At 28.8% G+C, this 23,589-nt stretch overlaps 1 protein-coding gene across 1 annotated transcript in view; it reads left to right on the top strand.

Moving 5' to 3' along the window:
- The window catches only part of LOC129916337 (hemicentin-1), a 250,824-nt gene extending 244,081 nt beyond the window's left edge, over nt 1-6,743 (top strand). Inside the window, exon 16 of the mRNA XM_055996201.1 lies at nt 6,026-6,743. Coding sequence (XP_055852176.1) covers nt 6,026-6,502 — 477 coding nt within the window. The 3' untranslated portion in view covers nt 6,503-6,743. The remainder of the gene's footprint in view (nt 1-6,025) is intronic.
- The last annotated feature ends 16,846 nt before the right edge of the window (nt 6,744-23,589 follow it).

The following is a 23,589-nucleotide window of genomic DNA, read 5'->3' on the forward strand; positions in this document are numbered from 1 at the left end:
TATTTTATTCGATTGTTTATTCGATAGTTTGTATTCGATAGTTTATTCGATAATTTTTATCCGATATTTTCTACGATAGTTTTATTCGATAGTTTTTATTCGAATGAATAAATGAATGAACTATTCGATAGTTCAAATCATTCGATAGTTCCCATCACTAACCAAAAGCCACAGGGAATCAGCTCCTTGATATGAAACGGTGCATCCAAAGTTCCAGTCGAGATGAAGGAAGTGGGTTAACCGGATTCCCATGCTTGAATTTATAGAAGGACATGTACTTCCAGGATCGGGTTAACTGATAAGGATTTTCACGTAGTATTTATAGCCCTTTTATTTTATTGAACACGAGCTGGTAAAAAATTAGCTGTCAAAGTCAGCAATACCTGCACCAAAATAACAATTTGACAGACGTTTAAGCAATGACAAGTTGTTCTAATCTTGCAGATTGCATCGACGTCGAAGTAATAATATAAGTTCGTTAAAAACCACGGCCTACAGTCTAACATTCTCACTCTTGAATCTAACCTTAATGGACAAGGAGGTTTAGAAATACCTCCTCTAGTAAGAACTCGTTTGGAGGATAGTAAACGTTTCCGCTTAGACCTTGATGATGGTTGCATAACACATGTCGAATCCATGTGACTTGTACTACCTTACAAATTTACGAAACCAAGGTTTTTCCCCTCTCCATTCCAGCCAATTAATTACTCGCTCTCAAAAATGATTGAAAGTTGTACAAGTCACTAGACCTTGATTTTTCGTGAGTCCGTTTCTCATTAAAAGTGTCGCTTTATATTCTATTACCATGCCTTAAAAGTCCTTCAAACTATTTATCGATCAAAAAATGTCAATCGCCTTTTAACTGCACTTTATAGAAACTAAACTGCACACTCTAGAACTAATTTCATTTAAACCATTTAAGTCTGAAGAAGACTAACTTGGTTCTTCATTAAAAACTTAAACTAATTTGTTCCGCGTCCTGGACATCAATCAGCTTGATTCATTGAGAAAGCCAAACCGTCCAATCAAATTCCTTTCCAAAAATGTTGAATGTGAAAACCCCAACAAAAGTGCAATGTTGCCTCTGAAACACTTAACCAGCTGAAGCAGCAGCGCCAACGCTGCATTACCCGCAAATTGATTATCAGCGCATCACATCATTGCCTTCTCTAACCCCCTATCCACCAACCAAACAACCTAAAACTCATCCAGTTTCAGCCATGGCTCGGCGGCGCGGCGCGAGAACTAGCAACAACATACATTATACAATGCGAAGAATTAACAGTGACATATTAAATCTACACTAACTAAACGCTCCTTGGGGGCAGCCTTGTGGAGGATTTATTCTGAAGGGTTGAGTGTTGCAGCAGTACTACGTACCCATCATCGCAGATGGATGGAGAGAGGATGTTGACGGTTGAGTTTAATGATTTGTTCGTGGATTACACAGACAACAACAACCACCCTGAAGCTCTGCTCTGCTGCCAATGCTAACTCAACCACCATCACCACCACTACACCATCACCTGTCATCTAGTCTGTAGTACATTTATATTGTGGGGTCTGCTTCCCAACGGTCGTCGTGTCGGTTCGGTTCGGTCGCATACCGTTTGGCATTCACAGATGACTGCGTCTCTAATCAGACGTGGGTAGTTTTAGTCGGATGGTTGATTGGTGGTACACTAGCACCAGCAAAAGGTGTTGAACTATGAAGGTCCTTGATATGTCAGCGACACCATTAAATGGGGTTACTCAATATGTGAGTGTGGGTGTGTAGTAGTAGTTATCCGATATGTTTTATAATGATTTGTTTGTGTGAAAAAAATATGTATGTAATCGTAAATAAGCGTCAAGTGAGTGTGTTCATTTTACGCGATTTTCAAGATTTTTTACGGAATTAGTTTTTGCACATTTTTTCAAGGACTTTCAAGAGGAATCAGTTATCAGGGTAATGAGTCTAATTGTTTACTTTTGATTTGTCCCAGTAGTATGTTCAATTGCACCTTGAGTGTTTTAAGTTTAGATTACTCTTAAACCTTGAATATTAAAGAAGCCTCGAAGGGCCGGAATCTTTCGCCCGCCATTTTAGAGTAACAAAGGTGTTTTTTTCAAGTCTACTCTCTTAATATTTGAGTGTTCTTATAAATGTTAGACCTAAAACCTGGAAGCAGAGCGTAATCTAGGCGAAGCTGTGTGGATTTTGACGCAACACTACCGAACAAGCTTTGCACTGCCACCATAATATCCGCAATGTAGTAAAAAAAAAAGGCGAATAATATTACAAGCGCCACAATACAGCTGCAATTCCGTAACAGAATTTTTAACACCAGGCATCAGAAACGTTAACACAGGGGTAACTGGCTTGTGGCGACCAAGCGTTCATAGCGACGTCGGTCGCTTTTTGATCCTTCGATGTCGGCTCTTCCTATCATTTTGAGGCAAAATTCACCAAGCAGGGGAACGTGATCAAGGTAAAGAGTAAAGATCATTCTGAGCCAGGTACGTTTAATCTACTTGTGACATTAATTGTTGAAATATACATTTACATTTCATTCCAATCCAAAGATAAATCTACGGAAACAAGTGTTGAAACAAAATTCCTGCGTAGTATGAAAGAAATGCTACAATATTCTGGCGAGCTTCGGCGGTGTTGCGGTCGGACATTTTCGTCGTGCCACCTGGTGTTTCTGCTCTTTTAATATTTGACTATTCTTATAATTGTTAGATCTAAAACCTGGAAGCAGTGCGCAAGTGTTGACAAAGCTCACTAAACCAGACGAAGTTGTTTGAATTTAGACCCAACATCGATCGCCGGCCGCACGAACTTTGCACTGTCACCATAACGCAGCTACAACATAGTAGAAAAAGGTGCCTCAACACCGCTGCAATTCGACTGCAGAGTTGTTAACAAGAGTGGTGTCAAGAGGTGGCGGCCAAACATTCATATAGATGTCGCTTTTTAATCCTTCGATGTCGGCTCTTCCTATCATTGTGAAGCAAAATAAGCACTAGCTTCAGTAATCTAGAAAAACGATGCTAAATTCACTGAATTATGTGAGTAGGTACTTTATAAATGGGCGTTTCAAATCAACTCAACCTATTCAGAATTCGTCCGTCAAAATACCTATTTTGCTTATTAAGTAGAACTGCAGAAATCTTTTCGTGAGGCTTCCGGATGGACCAATAAATAACGTTAAGTACCATGAAGTCATTTTTTAAAATGCAAACAGTAACTAAGCCTTCAGTTTCAAGGCTTACCAATAACTTCAAACTGATAAAAAGTTTTTATTCTTCAGTTTCGCAAAAAAATACAAACTGAAACTGTAACTGTAACTACGCTAATCTTCTTTGATACCTACTTTAATTGGCTAACTTTGAAAGTAATCGTTTATAAACTTGTAAGCGATGCCAATTAGTTTTAAGTTTGCTATAACTTAAAGGCCAACTCCATTTAATATCGATTAATCAGCACAAGATACCTATATACCCTTTTCAATCTATTATGGCACAAACAACATATATTTACTTCATTGGCTTTTGACTCTTGACAGCATCATCACCAAATCCCCAAATAATCCACTTTCTAAGAATTAGTTAGAACAGAACTCTAAATAATTTAGAACGCAACTTGGAGGCGTACACGAGGAGCATTGAAAATATTATATCCCCGTCAATTTTGTAGGTATATCGTGTTTCGTTTGTCCGTCGGTCGTTGTGCATTTATAGCCCCTTCCCCTTGTCTCTCTATTTTACTATGCTACCGTGGTAAATAATCCCTAAAGAGCTTAGTGGGCTTTTTGTAAAAGGAATGAATATACATACATATATCTGAAATGATGGTAAATTTCATGGCAGTTGATAGCTTTTCGTAAATTGATTTTAGCAGCGAGAGAGGCCGAATGGAATAAAGCTAAAGCCTCTTCTCTGCATTTGACAGGCAATGGGAATATATTCGGACGATTTATATGTGATGAGATAATTCCTGTAAACGAGATATGTATACCTACCAGAGAGCTAGCTATGCGCAATTGTTTGTGCATATTATGCAGTAAAGGTGATTAACTGATTTTGTCAACGAATATTTATTTGTATATGCATGAGTATGTTAACAAACGGATAGATAAGACCCTTAAAAGGATATTTGACTAATATTTCCCTTTTTGGTTTAAAATTTTATACGAAGAAAACAATTGTTTCAATAACATAAAGCTCATTGAATAAATTGATTGAAACAATTATTATACTCCTATTTCGTCTAAACCAAATTGTTTCAGGTTATTTGGAACATAACAATACTAAGATATTTAGGTACTTAAAGGCTTACTTAAGTTAATTGTATTTTGAAAACATAATTCTAACAGAAAAACCAAATGCACCGGCAGGTCACATAAGCTCACTTGTTTCGTAAAATTTTCTAAGGTTTCTTAAGATTGGTATATGAAAACTAGGCATATAAATTGAGGGTAAATTTAAGAAATCGAAGTGCACCTATTCATCAGGAGAAATTGTAATTGCAATTGCAATTTTCTAAAAAAGATTTAAAATTAAAAAAAAAATATTTAAAAACAACGGCAACACTTAGAGTTATGAGTGATACCTTTTTTAAAAGCTCAATTTGTACACTTAATTTAAAATTTTAAATCAAAATATTTTAATGAATCGTTTTTTAAATAATCGATTTTAAAGTTAAAATTAGAGAAAAAAAAAACTTTAAGAATACAAATTGAAAAATAAATTTGTCGAGATTGTGAATTTAAATGCAAAAATGAGTGATAGAAAATTGCCCCAATTGATTTCCCTCAAACACTGAAAACTATATGTTTCTATGACTGCTAGTTTTTAAGTAAATTGAAAAATAACAAAATAGCTATAAAAAATATAAATAAAGAAATAAAAATCTGATACAAAAATAGTTTTTTTTTATTTTTCAATTTTATCAAAAACTAGCAGTCATAGAAACATAATTCACATTCACAGTCTTTTCAATATTAGTATTCAATGTGTTTTTTTAAGTTTTTTTTCCCCCTAAATTTAACATTAAAATCGATTATTTCAAAAACGATGGATTAAATATTTTGGTTTAAAATTAAGTGTATAATAATATATAAGCTTTTAAAAAAAGTAAGTGTTGCCGTTGTTTTTAAATATTTTTTTTTTTATTTTAAGTCATTTTTTTATAAAATTGCATCTTTCCACTCACCTAACAAGGACTTATACTGGCCAAAACCGGCTGTTATTGCACAGTTCTTCTTAAAATTGCTTAGATTTTACGGAATAAAGTTTAATTTAATGCAAGTAAACTGCACACCTTTAAGTTAGTCTGGCTGAACCACTTGAATTTTCATCAAATCACACTTATCATTGATGAATGATGCTTATCTGTCATTAATTTAAAAAGTTCAATGGAAAATGCAAAATTTACTGCCAGGACCAGTACTTAATAAAATAAAGCTTTTTTCCAGCAAGCAAAATTGGCCTCTTTTAAACAAAAGAGCTGAGGAACGAACTTGAATTTTCGTATTTTAAAATATTAATATAAATTTGGTTAGCGGCACAATTCTTTTTTACTTAATTTAAAGATTTAACTGAAATAGTCACTATGGTGTATGCTTATTTTTTTATTTTTCTCTTACCAAAATCATGAAACTCGTTGACCATTTACTGACCTTTAAAAGTATGTAGGCAATCTTTTTTTTGCTTCCAATTATTAAATCAATAAATCTGTTCTAGTGCAGACAAAAAAGAAAAATTCACAAAACCACCAAAAAAGAAAGAAGTTAAAAATCACCCCCACACAGAACCGCATACACAGAATACATTCACACATACACACAAATTCATACATACATAAAATGTCCATGACACCAGCAAAGCCACAGGACAAACCTAACTGGAAATAGTTCTTTTTTCTGCCACAGCAACCAACCAACTTTACACTGTATCCTAAAATGAATCTAATTTCCTTTTTTGTTCTTCTTCTCTTTTTTTTTCATTTATTTTCATGATTAATGCGCTCGCTGTGCAGAATCCACCGCCACACATCTATTCCAATTCTATAGCCCAATGTACCCTACCCCGCCACACGAATCACATGTGGCCGGGCTATAGTGGTGCCATACCCGGAGTGCGGCCCCTACAACCAATTCCATCGCTTCATCAATTACCGCAACAGCAGCAGCAGCAGCAGTCAGTGGCACAACAGTACCAACATCAGACAAAAGTCCAGCAACAGCAGCAGCAGCAGCAACAACATCCGGAGCTCTCTACCACAAATTCAATACCAGCCTCTACGACGATAGCACTCCAGCATCTGGGTCAGAGTCAGAGGGCACGAATCTGTGTCGGCATCAGTGGAGTCGGTGGGGGTAGTATTGGTCATGGCAACAATGGCGTGGGCATTGGCAGCGGACTGGGCAGCCATCATGGGGGTAGCAGTTGTCTGTCTGAAGACGAAGTCACCGTCCAGACACCGCTCATGGTGAAACGTGAGAGCACCGTATGACTATAGGATTCGCACGGGGTCGGCGACACGGCCCTGTGATTTAGCCAGTATCATCCTCCTCTCATTACATGTATCTGGACTAGAAGTAGGTGTATTTTTAAGAGTCAACAACTACCCTTCTCCCCCCTCAAGTGGTCGTCGAATTTCATTGTATGTGTTGTGTATGTTGTTTCAATAAAGTGATGATTGAAACTTAAAAAAAAAAGTCCGAATTTACTACAAAACAAAGAAAAAAACAAAATACTGCTGTTTGTAATTTTTAAAATAATAAAAACCAATTATTAAATAAATTAAATAGCAAGAAAAAAACTATATCGAACACAAACATAAATGGACTGGTTTTCTTTTGCAAGCATTTCAACATGAAACAAACGCAAAATATAAATATATTTTTTTTTTCATATCCTGTCAGATGACAGGATATTTGCCAAATAAATTAAATAAAAATTAAAGAAATACCATTTACTAGGTAAAGTAATTTTAAATTTTTTTAATTAGTAAATACAATTTTTAAATAAAATAAAAATTAAAAATTAAATTTTTTAAGTTGTAATATATTTATATAATTTTAATAAATGTAAAAAGTAAAAAAAAAAATAGATTTTAAATTAAAACTAACGTCAAAACTAAAATTTAATAGATGAAAAAAATAAAAGAATTTTTGTGAAAATTAACTTTGTAACTTGTAAGTAAATAATTATATTAGAGTCAATATATATTTAAACAAAAAAGTATAACTAAATGTATTCGAAAAAAATTTTGTAAAATAAAATTAATATGAAAATATTTTAAAATTAAAAAAATAATAATATGTAATTAATACAAAATATCCTGATCGAAGGGTAAACACCAGAAGTTAATACTGTGACTAAAAAGTTAGATTTTATGTTAAAGTCTATTATTAGATATTGTTTGTGTAAAAATTATGAGATGGATCTAGATGACAATTCTTAAGAAGGATACATTTTTAGTTAAAATATTATGTTTTTTTTTTTTTTTTAATTTTATTTCATTTTGTAATTTAACAACCTGTTTTCATTATATTCAAGTTTTGATCAATTTAATTTTTGTTTCAACAAATGTCACTTAATGTCTAAATTAAAATATATAATTAAGTGAATATTAGATAATTTTATAGAAAATATTTGTTAAAATTAAAATTAAACTAAAATATAAAAATTATAGTATGCATTATTTATTTTTATAAAAAGTATAAATTTATAGTAAATTTAGTTTATAAAAATGTATCCGAATTCTTAAATGCATTTAAAATTTAAAAAAATTGACTAAACCAATACATATTATGACGAGAAGAGAAAATATCCAAAGAAGATTAAAAAAAAATGCTGATAAGTTTTTGGGGAGTGTAAAATAAAAAAAAAAAACACGTTTAATTTCATGTCTTCATCAAAAATGTTTAAGATTTTAATACATCCTAACTCAAAGATTTTGTTTTGGAGCTTATAAAAAATTACAAAATAAAACACTCCCCAAATTCAAAAAAATAATTTGTACATAATAAAAAAAAAAAAACAAAACTTATTCAAAAAATAAAATAAATGTATGTAATTATAAAATTAAAATAAAAATTATGTAAATTTGAACTAAAATTAAAAAATTAAAAAATTTAAAATACCACTAACTATATAAATTTTGTTATTATAATCTAGTTTAATATACTAATTGTGAATTATAATATTAAAAATAACAAAAAAAAAAAACTTTTAAAAAGTTATCATAGTCCTTGTTTTCTTTTTTTCTTATATAGATAGAAATATAATTTATTTGAGAAACAAACAAAAAAATTTGTAAATATGTAATCATTGAAGTCAATAAAAATATAAATAAAAATGAAAACCAAATTATATTTAGATTTATTTTATGATGTCATTTGAAGAATATAAATAATGGCAATATGGTGAACCTCCACATAAAATTTAAAATTAAAAAGAAAATTATTAAAAATAAAAAAAAAAATTATTTGTTTTATGTAAGTGAATAGTTATTATCTTTGTTTTCTACGAAAAATTCAAAATTACAAAAAAAAAACATGATGAACAAATTATTTAAAAAAAATGAAAAGGAAAATATAGATTTAATAATTAAAAATTAAATTAAAATGCTATTTATTTCTTATTTAAAATAAAAAAAAGGCTTAGATTGAATGGTAAGTTCTAAGGTGATCAAGATAAACAACTAGGTCTTATTTCCGCCCCTAGTAGGATAATCATGGTTCCCGAAAGGAGATCAGGTATTTTATTAAAGTCAATGTCTATTTATTTCAAATTGTTGCGTGAAAAGGTTATTTTATAGCCCCGATCATATGCATGATTTGAGTTTTCTTAATTTTAATATTTCAAGACGTTTTTCTCAAGTGGACACAATTTTGGTTTAAATTTGATGTGACATTGCCTTAAAACCAATGAATAAGATAGACGATTCCAAATATAACTTATTTGTCATATAACGAAAGAAATTTTTACATAATAGTAAAAGAGGTTTAAATTGGCTTCAATTAAGAGACAAAAACATAGTGAAAATTAAAAAAAAAAAAATAGGGTTGCCACTTATAAAATGTTAATTTCTATGTGACAATGCTATTATAGAGGCAAAATTGCAAATTTTTAATTTTGTTGTTGTCAAATAAGGAAATTTTTGAATTGCCGAACAAAATCATTCAAAATCAGAGGCCGAATCACTGCATACGTTCGTTAACGTACGACCTCTGTCTGTCCCTATTTTTTTCTACTGATTAAATAGAGACAGCAATAGTCAAAACGTTAACGTATGATCGTAATAGTGTGCTGTGATTTGACCCCAGATCAAAAAAAAAAAAAAAATTGAGTGCCATCTCCAAAATACGAACGTGTACTCGACAGCTCTAATCAGCAGAGAAATTTTGTTTTAATCAAATAAATTTGCGATACATTGATCGCAGTTAAAAGATGACCCTTCTGCCATTTTTTCGGTAGAAGTGGGTGTAAACTAAAATCTGAAGTGCTGAATTATATTAAAGTTTATTCTCAGAAATCAGCAGCTTCAGCTCCAAACATCTCGACTTTCCCATTTAAGACATTCAAAAAATTTAACCAACAATCTCAAGGTCTTGGTTATTCGTGCAGAAAAATCATGGAGTAATCTCCAAAAGTCGAAAAAACACTTGATCCATTTGGATGCGTAAAGTGTAAACATTTCCCAAGTAACAACTAAGCTTTCATAAGGGTCAATGCAAGCTATTTTTTGGCTTGCATTAGAAGAGGGACAGGTCTCATACAAATGATTTTGGCGTATTTTACCGAAATTGCATAGAACTTTAATTCACATTTAATCCACAAGTTAATAGCTAAAAATGGCCTTACGGAGGTCTTACTGCAGAGGGTTTATCTAATGCACAAACCGGATTACTTGTGTAGGATGTTATAATACATCTTTATAGAAGTTGTTATAATATGTTGAATTTATGCATAAAAAAAAAAGAATTTATTGAATATTATTTTTATTTTGACTCTTTCTATTTTGCATTTTCTTATTTTATTTTATTTTATTTTATTTTATTTTATTTTATTTTATTTTATTTTATTTTATTTTATTTTATTTTATTTTATTTTATTTTATTTTATTTTATTTTATTTTATTTTATTTTATTTTATTTTATTTTATTTTATTTTATTTTATTTTATTTTATTTTATTTTATTTTATTTTATTTTATTTTATTTTATTTTATATATTTTAATTTTTTCCTAATTTGTTTTTCTCCTCTTTTGGGAATTCCACTGCTTTTTCCATTGTTCTGAAATGATGAGAATATTATTTTAATTAAAAAAGAACACATTTTTTTATTTTCACGTGGACCGACCAGGAATCGATCCCATGTAAATCTGTATACCAAGCCAGCCCTTACCAGTAGACCATGCTCGAATATTAAAGATGAGTGGAAAAAGGGAGCTAATTGAACCTCACATTAAAATGCAATGTTTTTTTTTCTAATGCGTTACAAACATTGCATATCTGCAGGATAAAAACTTTGCATACTTACAGGTGAAAAACATACGAGATGTAACCATTGCATACTTACAAGAACTTCTTGGAACAGGTCTTATAAAAGCCTTCTGTCACTTGAAAATAGAACGGTTCAAATAGGTCTTATATTTACAAGGCTTCTTCTAAACACTTCTAGATAGCCTTAAGGAGACCTTCTTTATTTCCAAAATGGTTGACTTGCGTAAGTAAGCCTTAAACTAATCGTATACAAACTATAGCTTGTCGAATCGAAAAAAAAATGGACCTTATGCAAGCAAAATTGTTACTTGGGTTGAACACAAACAAACTTTTAATGCATTTTTTTTTTCTTTTCGCTTAAAGCATTGGTGCCACCTATACTTTATGTATTGTGAGAATTTCCTGGTTTGAGAAAGAAATTTAAAGTAGTTAAAAAACATTTGAAAAACAAGTAAATGAGTCAAACAGTCTTGAATAAAATTCACTTATTCAAAATTCAAGGCTAAAATATTTTTTACTCGACTACTATCTCTGAAAACCTTAAAATTAATATAATAATGTAAATTCACTTGAAAATTTACTCAACAATGTATCAACAAGGCATATCATTAAAAGAGATGAAACCAAAAAAAATAATAAAAGAAAATAAAAATGAAAAGAAAAAAAAAACTACCAAACCACTATCTAATGTAAGTGAAACCCTAAAACTTAATTGGCAAAGGACCTATGCTTTAATAAGGCGAACAAGCTCCATGTTATCTACGAAAAAAATAAAATAAAACAAAAAAAAAATAGAATCAAAAGTCCTCCAAAACATGCAAATTTTTCCCCAGTTCTATGGACTCCCTGGATAACATTATTAAAAGCAGCAAAAGAACCGTTTTGCTTGTTTCTCCTTGTTACATTATATCGCCTTCTTCGACGTTCGTGTGTCGGTTGGAAAATATTATAACTTTGGTCAGTTTTTAGTTCTATGTAGTTTTTTTTTTTATTAATTTTTGGAAATTTTAGTTTTCTTATTCGTCTGCTAACTACGCGTTATTGTGGGTTTCCCTGTATTCTATAGTTAAATGAAAATGTAAATGCAAAAGGGGTAGAACTCATTCAAATTAAAATCACTCCGTGATGATAGTAGCGATTCAAGGACCGGTGGTGGATTTAATGAAGTCCGAAAAAAAAACTTTCTCAGAATCAATTATCCTCAAAACCTTATCCCTTGGTGTTCCTTCGTATTGATTTACAAAGACAAAATTGTTGCTTTTTCTATCACAAAAACATTTCTAAAATTTTCGGTTTTTAAGTTAAGTTGTCGACCATTTCTGACTCAATAATAAATCCGCTACTGAACTAAATGCCAGAGATATTTCAAAAACAACAAAAATAGGTAACGAAGAGATAGAAACTACAATCCCTGTTATTCCTGTTTTCGCCGATTTTAATTTTCTTCGTAGATATACAGTTAATTTGATCCATTTCTATGCATAATGCAAACTGAACAAAATTCTAAATCGAAAAAAAGAATCTGCTCAGTGCTTTTTTTTCTATGAAATTTATATTTATTTTTAGAATTTGAGAATTTTAAAAGAAAAATTCATCTAACTTAATTGAAAATGCCTTCTGCATATTAACAAACATTATTATAGTGATTTTTACTACTGTTATGCTGTTGGAATATTATTTGTTTTTTTTTCTTCTTTATAAATTTACTTAGTTTACCTACAATACCTTTAATGCACACGACTGTCTGCTTTTCAAAATTCTATATATTTTTTCCTCTGTGTTTTGAAAATAAGCTAGCATTTTTTAAAAACTTTTTTATTGTTTGCAGGATGTTGGAAAGTAAAATTTTGCTAAAATGCTTAAAAAAAGAGCTACTTTATCTATTATATGTGTATATTAAAGTTTGGTTTTGTGTACGTTTGCTAACCGGCCACACCGGCTGACTTATTTTCTTAATTTTTTTTTAATCAAAGAGGCATAAGAGGAGAAGGTTTAAGGCAAAAAAAAATTTAAGATTTTATAGAGTAAAAAGGAGTAACACGACATTAAAAAAAGAGGCAATTTTCTAAACGGTAGGTCGTAAAGAGTTGACTTTTTTTTAATGATAGACAAATTTATTCAATAGTTAAAAAAGGTATTGAAAAAAATTAAAAAAAAAAATTTCAGAACCAAGTTGTGAAGGTTTTTTTGCAGTCACAGACCTTTGACAAAAGACTAATTACAGGTACGCAAAATTTTGCACAGAAATTTGAGTTACACCATTAGAAAGATATTAAATAAAAAAAATTAGGGGTCTAATATTTTGAAATACAAATTTTTGAAAAACAACTAATTTTTAGGGACATTTTTGAGTAGTCTTTTATTTTTTTGGAATTTTTAAAAGTCTGCAAAAAATCTAAAACTTATAGGAAATATTGGTTTTAATCATGCGCATGAATGAATTAGAAATAAATACAAGAAATGGCGGAACGAAGTCCGCCGGGTCAGCTAATATTAACTATAATTTAGTAACGAAGAAACGTTTTATAAAAATTTTTGGAGTTGAGGTCACTTGAACTTATAAATTGAACTATAATTCAGTGAAAATGAATATGAATAAGCTTATTGAGCTTAATAAAAAATAAAATGCACGACTGGGTCGCACGAACTTGCTCTTATAACTCTAAGAGCAAGTTCGTGCGACCCAGTCGTGCATTTTATTTTTTATTAAGCTTAAATTTTTAAGACTTTTTATGTATAGAAATTTGGAAAATGTAGGTACCTACTATATACATAATGTAAAAAAAAAAAATAAAATTCGTTTAAAGAACTAAATAAAATAAAATCTGAAATCAAATTGATCCTCAAAACAAGTATGCAGTTTTGATTGATATAATTAAGATGCATTTTTAGAAAAAAAATTCAAAATCGTTAGAGCCGTTTTTAAAAAAACTAATTTTTTATAAATATTTTTCTTGAAAAAAGTTTTAAAATAAAATTGGTATGCCATTTTGTAGAAATCACTAATTAACATCTTAACACAAAATTTCAAAAAAATTTCAATGTCCAGTTTTCGAAAATTTGATTTTTCAAAAAAAAAATTTCAAATTTTTTTTAAAAATCTAAAAATTATTTTTTTTTTGAAATTTTATTTTTGGCTTATATTAAAATTATATAAATGATTCTTCACAAAAAATTTCGTTGAAATCGAATAAGCGGTTTTTTTTCATTAAATGATAGATATTGCCTTAAAACTTACATTTGAATTTTTTAAACAAAATCGTTGGAGCCGTTTTTGGCCAATTTCAATTTGACTAAAATCGTTATATGACAAGTACCGTTATTTTTGATCCAAAAGAATTAATTCCAAAAACCTCTCTGGAGAGTCGCCAAATAACTCTACATATCAAGTTTGACATTAATCGGTCTATCCGTTTAGGGTGTAGCTCCTTATACAGACAGACAGACAGACGGACTTCCAGGACCCACTTTTTTGGCATTCTCTATCATCGTTATGTCATGAAAAAATGTTATCTCAATTTTTTTTTGTGCATAACTTGATATAATAGTACCTATAACGCAAGTAACAATGCATTACTGAGTCACTGAGAAAAACTCAGTGTTTTTCGTTTTTTTTTTATTGTTTTTTATTATAGGTATGAATAAACATTTTCAAACAAATTGGTAGGATGCTAATATAAGAAAAATGAAAATCGAGATAATGTTTCAAAAAAACTAATTGAAAAAATTGATTGTTCAAAAATAAAAATTTTACTTTTTTAAGTAGTCGCAGACGCATCCAAAAATGAGTTTTGAAGTTGTTTTTCTTTTTCAGCAAAAGCGTATAAATATATAAATATATATATTTTTCACAATTTTTTATATAAAATGTTAAAAATTTAAGCAACTCGAAGTTCGTGCGACCAAGTTCCACATTTTACCTTTTCTCTTTTTTCTTCATTTTGAGTTTTAGAAACTATTGTTTTCAAAAAGTGTTAAGAAAATATTTGAAACTTTACAATGAACAACAAGAAAATCAACTTTATTTTGTAATAAAATTAAAAAATAATTTCTTGAGTTTTTGTCTTGAAAAATATATCGCAATCGCACAAAATCGGCCCTTCTCCCCTCGCTTAGAAGAAAAGAAAATAATTTTCCAACTTGTACCGTTTTTGTGTTTTTTTTTTTTTTTTTTTTTTTTCAATCCCTAACAGCTTTTTATTGCCTCTTATATGTAAATTACCCATTACTCAACATTAATTAATAATTAAAAGAAATTATTTTGAATTTTCTTTTTCTACAAAAACATATGTTTTTGAAATTTTAAAAACAATTTTATGTTTTGTTTTTAAAATTCTGTTTAAGGCAGGCAGGTACTTAATAATTAAAAAGTTTTTTTTTTGTGGAAAGCTTTTCTGTGAAAGGTTTGTGTTATTGAAATGTTATATACATTAAAATCATACATATTAAAAACAAGTAAATAAAAGTTATCACAACACCTTTTTGCTTTTTCCTCTTATTTTATGGAACTTCCCATTTATTTGGTTAAAATTATTTTAAAATGCATTAATATTTATATTCCTATTTCCCAATCTATTTTGTTTTGTTATATTTTCTAAGAATTTCGTTCAATTTTACATTATGTTAATGTTTAATTTAAAAATAATCAAATCTAGTTACTCAAATTGCAAAATATTCCTAGTTTCCTTCTGAGAATTTTTACAATGAAAATAATGTTCAATTAATATCTACATAAAATTGTTTGTCAAAGAAAATATAATTTTTTATTTATAAATTGATAGCTGAACAAATTAAATTGTATATAAATATTAGAGAGAATTCTTTTTTTTTTTTTTTTAAATTTTAATGTTGATTTTGTTTTAATTGAACCACGAGTCGATTCAATAATTTGGAAACAAAAAAAAAAACACATGTACGAATATTTGCAATTATTAAAAAAATATAGACATTGTATAGTCATCAAATTAACATAATTTTTAATAAATTAATTTAAAATCAAATTTGTTATTTTCTTTAGCATGCGGTTCCAACAAATGCCCCAAATCATTAGGCTTAAATTATAATCAAATAATAATAATATTTTTGTGATTTGATGTGTTTTAAATAATTGTTTTGTGATGAGTACTAATTTGTAGGAGAAAAATAAAAAAAAAATTGTGTTATGTTATCGAAAAAAAAAAAAATAAAATTTTAAAAAGTAGAAAAGAAAAAAAAAACAATTAAAACATTTATAGAGAAATAAAATCACGTTTTTAATTAAAAACACCAATAATGGAAGCAACCTTTTTTATAATTAGTTTGTTAAGCTACTTATTTTATTGGTTGAAGAGTGCAGGTGTTTTTTTTTAATAAAACTATCTACCACCTATCTATACATAATTTTTCCATGTAATCAATTACGTAAATCATCTGCGATTCTTGACACATGAGTTGTTGTGTCCTGTTATTAACCAAATATTAAATCACAACCATTTTTATAATATTATTTATGGTAGCCTACAAGCTGCTTTATATAATTTAAGTTTTTGTATTCCCTATATAAAACTTAATAATGAAATAAATTGTTTAAACCTTAAAGTTTCAAGTTAAAGAGTTTTAGCAAATATGAGTAATTTTTCAATTAAAAAAAAAAATTGGATAAGAAAAAATCTTTTAACCAAAACGAAAAAATAGAACATTTTTAATTGCCACCGAGTAGGTGTGGGTTTTCAGTATTTTAACTCTCTTGCAGAGCAGAACCGAGATTTTGGTGATTGGTCATTTGTCAAATGATTGATCCTGATAAATTTTTTATAAAAAATACACGTCTACAAGCTTTTTGGACCTGAAAATTATAAAAAAAAAAAACGAAAAAATTTGTGCAAATTTTTCGGGATTTTATAGAATTTCGGGTTTTGGTTTTTCAGGTTTTTCGGAATTTCAGACTTTCGGGATGTTGGGTATTTTGAATTTCAGGGATTTCGGATTTTCGGTATTTTTCATCTCTGGGATTTTGGATTTTCAGAATTTTAGGTTTTCGGAACTTCGTTTTTTGGGATTCGGGATTTTTTCAAAAGGACATAACCAACAAGGAAAAGTTACATGGTGGCGGAATTATGAAAAGCAACTAAAGGGATAAGCTATTAGTCTGGGATGGGGGTTTTGATAAAGCAGACAAAAGGAATCCAGAAAGTATCTAAAACATATTTTTGTTCGAAGGGTGTCTTTTTGAGGAGTTAAGTGGAGAAATGTATTATACCAACTGACTTTGATTTTATTTATTTTTTAAACTCATTTGTTGTAAGAACTAAGAATCTAAAGACTCTAAAATACTGTCTTGAGTAAAAGGGTGTTTTTTTTTTTTTGTAAGAAAGATGAAATTTTGAGTTATTAAAAAAAACTGTGACAAAAATAATAAAACAATCAAAATTGGTATAAAAACATCATTTACCACAGAAACCGAGAAACTATGCAGTCTTTAAAAATATTTGATGCTAAAAGGGTGTTTTTTTTTTTTTTTTGAGAAATAAGTCAAACCCGCTAGAAGTCCCAAAACTAAATCAATCAGATAAATGACTTTATTAAATATATTATCTTTGCCATGAGAATAACAAATATAATGAGTCTATACATACATTTTTTTCATGAGAGGGTGTTTTTTAAGGTGTAGAGAAAATTTGTTTTTTTTTTTTTTTTGAAACAAAAAGAGTACAATAAAACTTGAGATTGTAATTTTGGATCTAAAGCGTCTATATGTCTATGAGAATGTAATGGTTAAAAGGGTGTTTTTTTTTATTGAAAAGAAGCGTTAGAACGTGAAAGGGTGTTTTTATTTCAAATACGAAAAAGTGCATCCGTTTAAAGTTATGAGAATTAACTGCAAGCAATCTGAACTCACAACACACAGAGTAGTAAAAACAATGATAATAATTTATTGTTCAAACTCTTGAATACCTACTAGCAAATAAAAAAAAAAATTCCTTTCCAGCCATTAGTATATTATGACGAATCTTACATAACCTCTCCTCAATCATCAAGCTCTGAATGAAGAATCTACAAGTATTTCAACCTTGTCAATTTCATTATTTCTTTTTAAATTGTATCGTAAACTTTCTTTTATGTCCTTTAAAGGAGCACTTTGGAGAGCTTTATTTAAAGTGTTTGTACACATACTCTTTCGTTTTTGCTGTGTCGTCTTTGATTACTTCGTATCTAAATGGGCAATCAGCTCTTTTCTTATATAGTGTACAAGTACATATATATATACGATACGACATGACAGCGATGATGAGAAGAGTGAGAGAGAGTATAGTATAGTAGTCCCTGAGTCCTGCAAAAATGAGGACAGATAAGTATTTGTCGCAATGATGATTTTCAACAGCAACATCACTAGCAGCAGCCGCAACACTAAACGATGTATCTTTTCTGTACTATACGTACGTATATTTATACTTTCACAGATACGGGCAATCAAATGCTCTCCTTCTTCCTCTCTTTAACTGCCTCTCCGCTTCATAGTCTGTGGTTTGGCTTTTTTCAAAAAAAAAAAAAAATCAAATAGAATCTTATGAAAATTGAGGTTATTTTATACCCTCTAGGGAGGAATAAATTCAAAGAAAGAAAAACGTTCAAAATGTGGTGACATGTTGTAATCATTTCAATGGAATTTTATATTGATGTGGTTTCTTAAAAAAAAAAAACAGAAGATCTTACATTGATGACAGGTAGATATGGCTGTTGAAAGTAATGAAAGTGAAGTAATTTTCAAAATGATGGGATTCTTTGTCCAGATTCTTTTTTTTTTTTTTTCTTTTAATGTGACCTTAAAGATAAAACTTTAAAATTTGTTAAAGATATTCAAAAAAAAAAGGAAAAGAAAAAAAAAACAGCTCAACGAGCCTTGATTAAAATGATGATAAGTGAAGTCAATTTTTATGTTTGTCTAAGCATATTTTTTTTTTTTTAACAATTCGTTATTGATATTGAAAGAGTAAAAGTTTTCTCAAAAATGTAGTACGAATTTTAACAATTTTCGTTTCAAGTCTTTCCAAAATATATTCCTACAAAATTACTTCTACTGTTCTGCAGCATAATCAATTTATATTTTTTTGTTAAAATATCTTCCTCTGTAAAGTATATGGCACATTTTCAAGAAAAACGGATTTAAAGGTGTGCACTTTTGGTACTCTGAAACCGTGTGATTGGATTCTGCCGATTGTACCCGTTAATATTTAACTATTAATCTTTCACCGTAACCATTGCAAGTATTTTGTTTCGAAACCCTATCAGTACCTACTTAAAAAAAATGGTTAGAGTCGTTTAAAAAAAAGCCGGTTTACGGACGATGATTTTACGTGATAACGTCGTCAGAAAACAGGTTGTGTGCTTTTTTATGTTTTATGTTTAAAATAAGTCAATTGAAGCGTTTACTTATTTGAAACAATCATAATTTAGAAGAAAAAGCTAAAAAAAATAACTTTTTTATTTTCTCATTATATTATTTTTTTTTTATTTTAAAAGTTTACAAAAAAATTATGCAATTTAAAAGCCAAGTATTTCTTCTTAAAAATAAAACCATTTTTACAATGCGCAAAAAGTATAAAATTAATTTATTGAAAACAATCACTTTCATCAAAAAAAAAGCAAAAAAAAACATGAATTTTTATCTTCTCACGTCATTAATTCCATTTTTTCCTAACAACCTATACAAAATTTTATACCAGCTTATTGTCTCCGCTCAAAATATACCTATATATCGATCAGGTCTATGAGACATCTACAAAGAGAGTTAAATTTTTTTAACTCGATCGAATTTCATTAAAAAAAGCAAAAAAAAAAACACATTTATTCTTATGTTCTCACGCTATGAAATCAATTTTTTTGTTTGACAACCTATTAACAATTTTATACCATGTGAAAGTTTATTATTTCACCTTTCATATGAAGTATCAATCTAATTTCAAAGATGCCTACAAGAGAAGTTAGAATTTTTTAAAGTCAACCATGTCGAATTTCCAGACTGAGATTACGGTACTTTCCACACTGGTGGCTGTTCGGGGGGCAACAGATCTCCACTGGTGTTTTGAGGTTTTTCGCAAGTTTCTTGATTTAACATTGTGTAGTAGTGTTAGTCTACCGTTATGTGTGATATGCCAAATGAAAGGTAATTGTATCAGGATGCTCATAAGAGTTTAATAAAATTTCTATCTGCTCTTGGTCAAAAGTTATAACCTGTTGAATTCTAAAATTTTATTTTACCGTTATCTCAAAATTGTGTTTACGAAAATGATTGAAACTTCGCACATGGTCTATCATTGCTTTATATACTTTATTCCTGTATGTATTAAAAAAAAGATAAAAATAAAAAAACGATGAAAATCGGTTAAAAACGGTCAAAAAACGTGTTTTTTAAAAACTTGTTTCTTCCGTTATTCAGTCAAAACTCACTAAACGATTCCAATTTTGCACATGTATGCATAAGGCCAAAACCTACATGTAATATTAGTTTGAGATCTTTTGAACACTCCAAAAAAAAGCTAAAAATCAAAAATTACCCAAAAATACCCCTAAAAAACAAGGTATTTTTAAAAAATTCATATTTCGTAACGCAGAGTGTTGGAAAAAAATCCGTATCAGACGCCTAATTTTTTTTCCCTCATCTTTCACCTGGCATCTTTAGAATTGTCAAAAAAATTTCCTTTACCCAAAATCATCATTTTGTCATAGCCCCAACACGTGTACAACGTTCAAACAAAACGTTTTAGCTTAGTTTCAAATTTTTTTAGAATTTTTTCTTAAATGCAGTTATTCTTAAATTAATCTCATCTATCTATAGCAAAAAAAATCAATTCTCTGCGACTTCGCCTTTAGATTTTAGCCCAAATTTCATCTTTCTGTTTTACCCCTGTTTACCCTATTAAATGACGGAATTTTTTTAAAATCCTTCATTTGGATTAAGCTTTAGGTTATTATCTTTCAAATAAGCTATAGAAGATTTTTTTATCTCTAATAGTTTATTTTTAATTGAAATTTTTTGCCGCACTGCGAAAGTGCGAGAGTGTAACGTTAGAAAATGGCGTCATTTTTTGTGGTGATTGCCATGGTTCATCAATTTATAAGACGTTATCACGTCAAAAAAATGTTTGTAGGTATACAAATTATCAAACATTAAAAAAAATTTGGTAGGTATGGCATTCAAATGAAAGAAAGAAATTGATTTTCAATAAAAAATTTTTATTTTTTTTTTTTTTCGAAAAATGTTCTTATTTTAGTTTGGGATTTCGTATAAATGATCACGTCTTTTCACAAATTTTTTTTTTCATGGAATGTGTTCGGGTATATATATCCTCATTATAAAAATCAATTTGTTGATAGGTTGGTATCGTTTTTATTTAATATCACAATTTTGACAATATTACCAGGAACAGACTTATTAACAATAAAATAATATAAAAGATGATATTGAGTTGATTAAATTTAAGTGCACCTATAGTTTGTCAAAATCTAGGTTTGTCTTCCAACAATATTTTTGCAATATACACTACACATGTAAACAACTTTTGAATGTTTGTTTTTTTTATAATTCTTGAATAAAAAATTTTAGTACCTCTAATCCATGAAATCAGCTCTTAATAACTGTTATTGTAACCATACATAAATAAAATACAACAAAATTGTTATATCTTAAAAAAAGAAATTTGTTTTAATTGATACATGTATGTATAAAAAATATAAAAAAGTAAAAAACAAATTATTTTTCAAAAAAAAAATCATATTTTTTACAACTCCAAAATATTATTTTTTTTAATTACCCTTCAAAAACTGTTTTTTTTTATTTCAAAAGTAAGATCGTTTGTGCGATAGCACTTGTATATAAAAAAAAGTTACCTACTTTTTTTTATTTTGATCAAGTGGAATTCTCCGAGATCGTAATGTCGTCATTGTTATCTCGAATCCTATACTTGTCCTATAGATAGTACCTCAACAATGTAGGTATATGCTTATTAAATTAAAAAATTATATTTTTAAAGGTTCCTTCTAAATAGCTGTTTCTGAATTTCTCACAAACGAATGATTCAATTTAATGAAAAGTATTTTTACTAAAGAAAAAGAAATTTCTGAAAAAATTAATTTTTGGTTTTTTTAACGACTTTGAATTTTTTTTTCCAAAAAAATTCATATTTTAGAAATTGCATACTTTTTTGCAGCTGAAGTTCAAGAAAAATAGTCTTTTTTCCTTCATATGTCCAATTTCTACATAAAAAGTTTTAAAAATTTTAAAAACTTGAACTCTCAGAGCAAATTTGATTGACCGAATCGTGCATTTAATGCTTTTTCAAATAACTTGCTGAGGTTCTGTAATATTTTTTTTTAATGATTGAAAACCTTAACAGGTAATAACGAGTTCATCGATAACTATTTTTCTAACTTTAAAATGGTATGTGTGGTGTGTTTGTATCTATGGATGTTGAACTCCGAAAAGGGAATTTAGTTAAATTTCTTGCATAGAAAAGAATTTTTAGAAAAAACAATTGTTCCTACAATTTTTGTATATTTACTTAATTAAAAAAATTCCAGTTTAATGATGTTGTACTCTATAATTTTAATATAACGGCTTTTCAAAAGTTTCTGTACAAAAATTTAGTTAAAATCGGTTAAGTTTCTTATGAGAAAGTTAAAAATATTGGAAAGCATTTCTCGGGTTTTTTCGGTATTTTAAAAATCGGTTTACAACAGATCAGAATAAGCATGATCTTAGAGAATAAGCAAGATCTTAGAAGTCGGAATTTTAAAATTCTATTTTGGGATTTTGAAAAACGGTATTTTTAAAAATCCCATTCCATCTACATATTCTCATTTCATCCATATTACTGGCAAAGTATGTATTTAAAAATAATTCCAAAATCAACTTGAAACCTACAGCCCAAGAAATAATAACATTCAAGCCACATAATTTAAATACACAAAACAAGATATTTCAAAAATTAATCGTATTAAAATATTTTAACAAGAAAAATAAAAAAAAAAACACAAAACAAAACCAAAATCAAAAGTAAAGTACTCTCAGGTGAATATTTCAGTGAATGAGGAGATTTATTTAAACAACAAAAAAAAAGGGCTTCCCGTAGGCATTCTTATATGAACCTTTCCATGCAATACTTTTGTATTTCATATTTATGCCCATGTTGTCCCTGAATGTTTATGAAATATTAATGTACAGAGCAGGATAGTAATCTGTCTGACGGTATCAGTTGTGTTATTTGATTTTTTTTTTTTCACTTTTTTTTTTATTTATTGTTAAAATATTTGTTTGCTATTTTTTTCATCGACCACATTTACACACACAAACAAGTAAAATATACAACAAAAGGCCTATAAGTTAACACTGTATAACTGGCAGAGGTATATATCACTACGCGACATGTTTACCACATCATATAAAAAATATACGCAACGCAGTCGTCCCTATGAAAAGTATCATGTATGCCAGTCCAGGAACGGAATATGGAAAGTATGCAAATCATATGCTGTTGTGTTGGCAAATATTCTCTCAGAATTGTATATACGGTGAAACTTTTGCAAAAATTTACATTTAAATTAAGCCCATGGAGAATGGCAAACAACAAAAATGTCGATTTATTTTTGTATCTTTTTTTTGTTTTTTTGATAAAAATTTGATTCCATAGGAAAGGCTATATGGACTGCAAAAAAAAAATTGGGATCCTCTAGAATGGTGGGTTATAATAATTCAGCGAAAACTGTTTTGAATTAAGTGTTTCAATGTGGAAACCACCTATAGAATAAATCAAATTTATTACGTGTTAGATTTTTTGGAATAATTTTTTAATTTTTTTTTTTTTGTGTTATGACCTTATGAGATGAAAAATCAAATGATAATTACTATTTGTTGGAAAAATAAAAATATTAGTTTTTTTTTTTTAATTTTTTAATGTTTATCTAAACAAAAGCATTGACATGGTTAGGGCATCGAAAAATCAAAAACAGCTTAATATTATAAAACTATATAGTTTGTACGTTGTTCATACAATTTACATATACGGTAAGTGCTGGTAATAAGGTATGAAATAGAATACAAACTTCTTATCAA

The sequence above is a fragment of the Episyrphus balteatus genome, chromosome 3 (assembly GCF_945859705.1).
Source record: "Episyrphus balteatus chromosome 3, idEpiBalt1.1, whole genome shotgun sequence".
NCBI classification, from domain to species: domain Eukaryota; kingdom Metazoa; phylum Arthropoda; class Insecta; order Diptera; family Syrphidae; genus Episyrphus; species Episyrphus balteatus.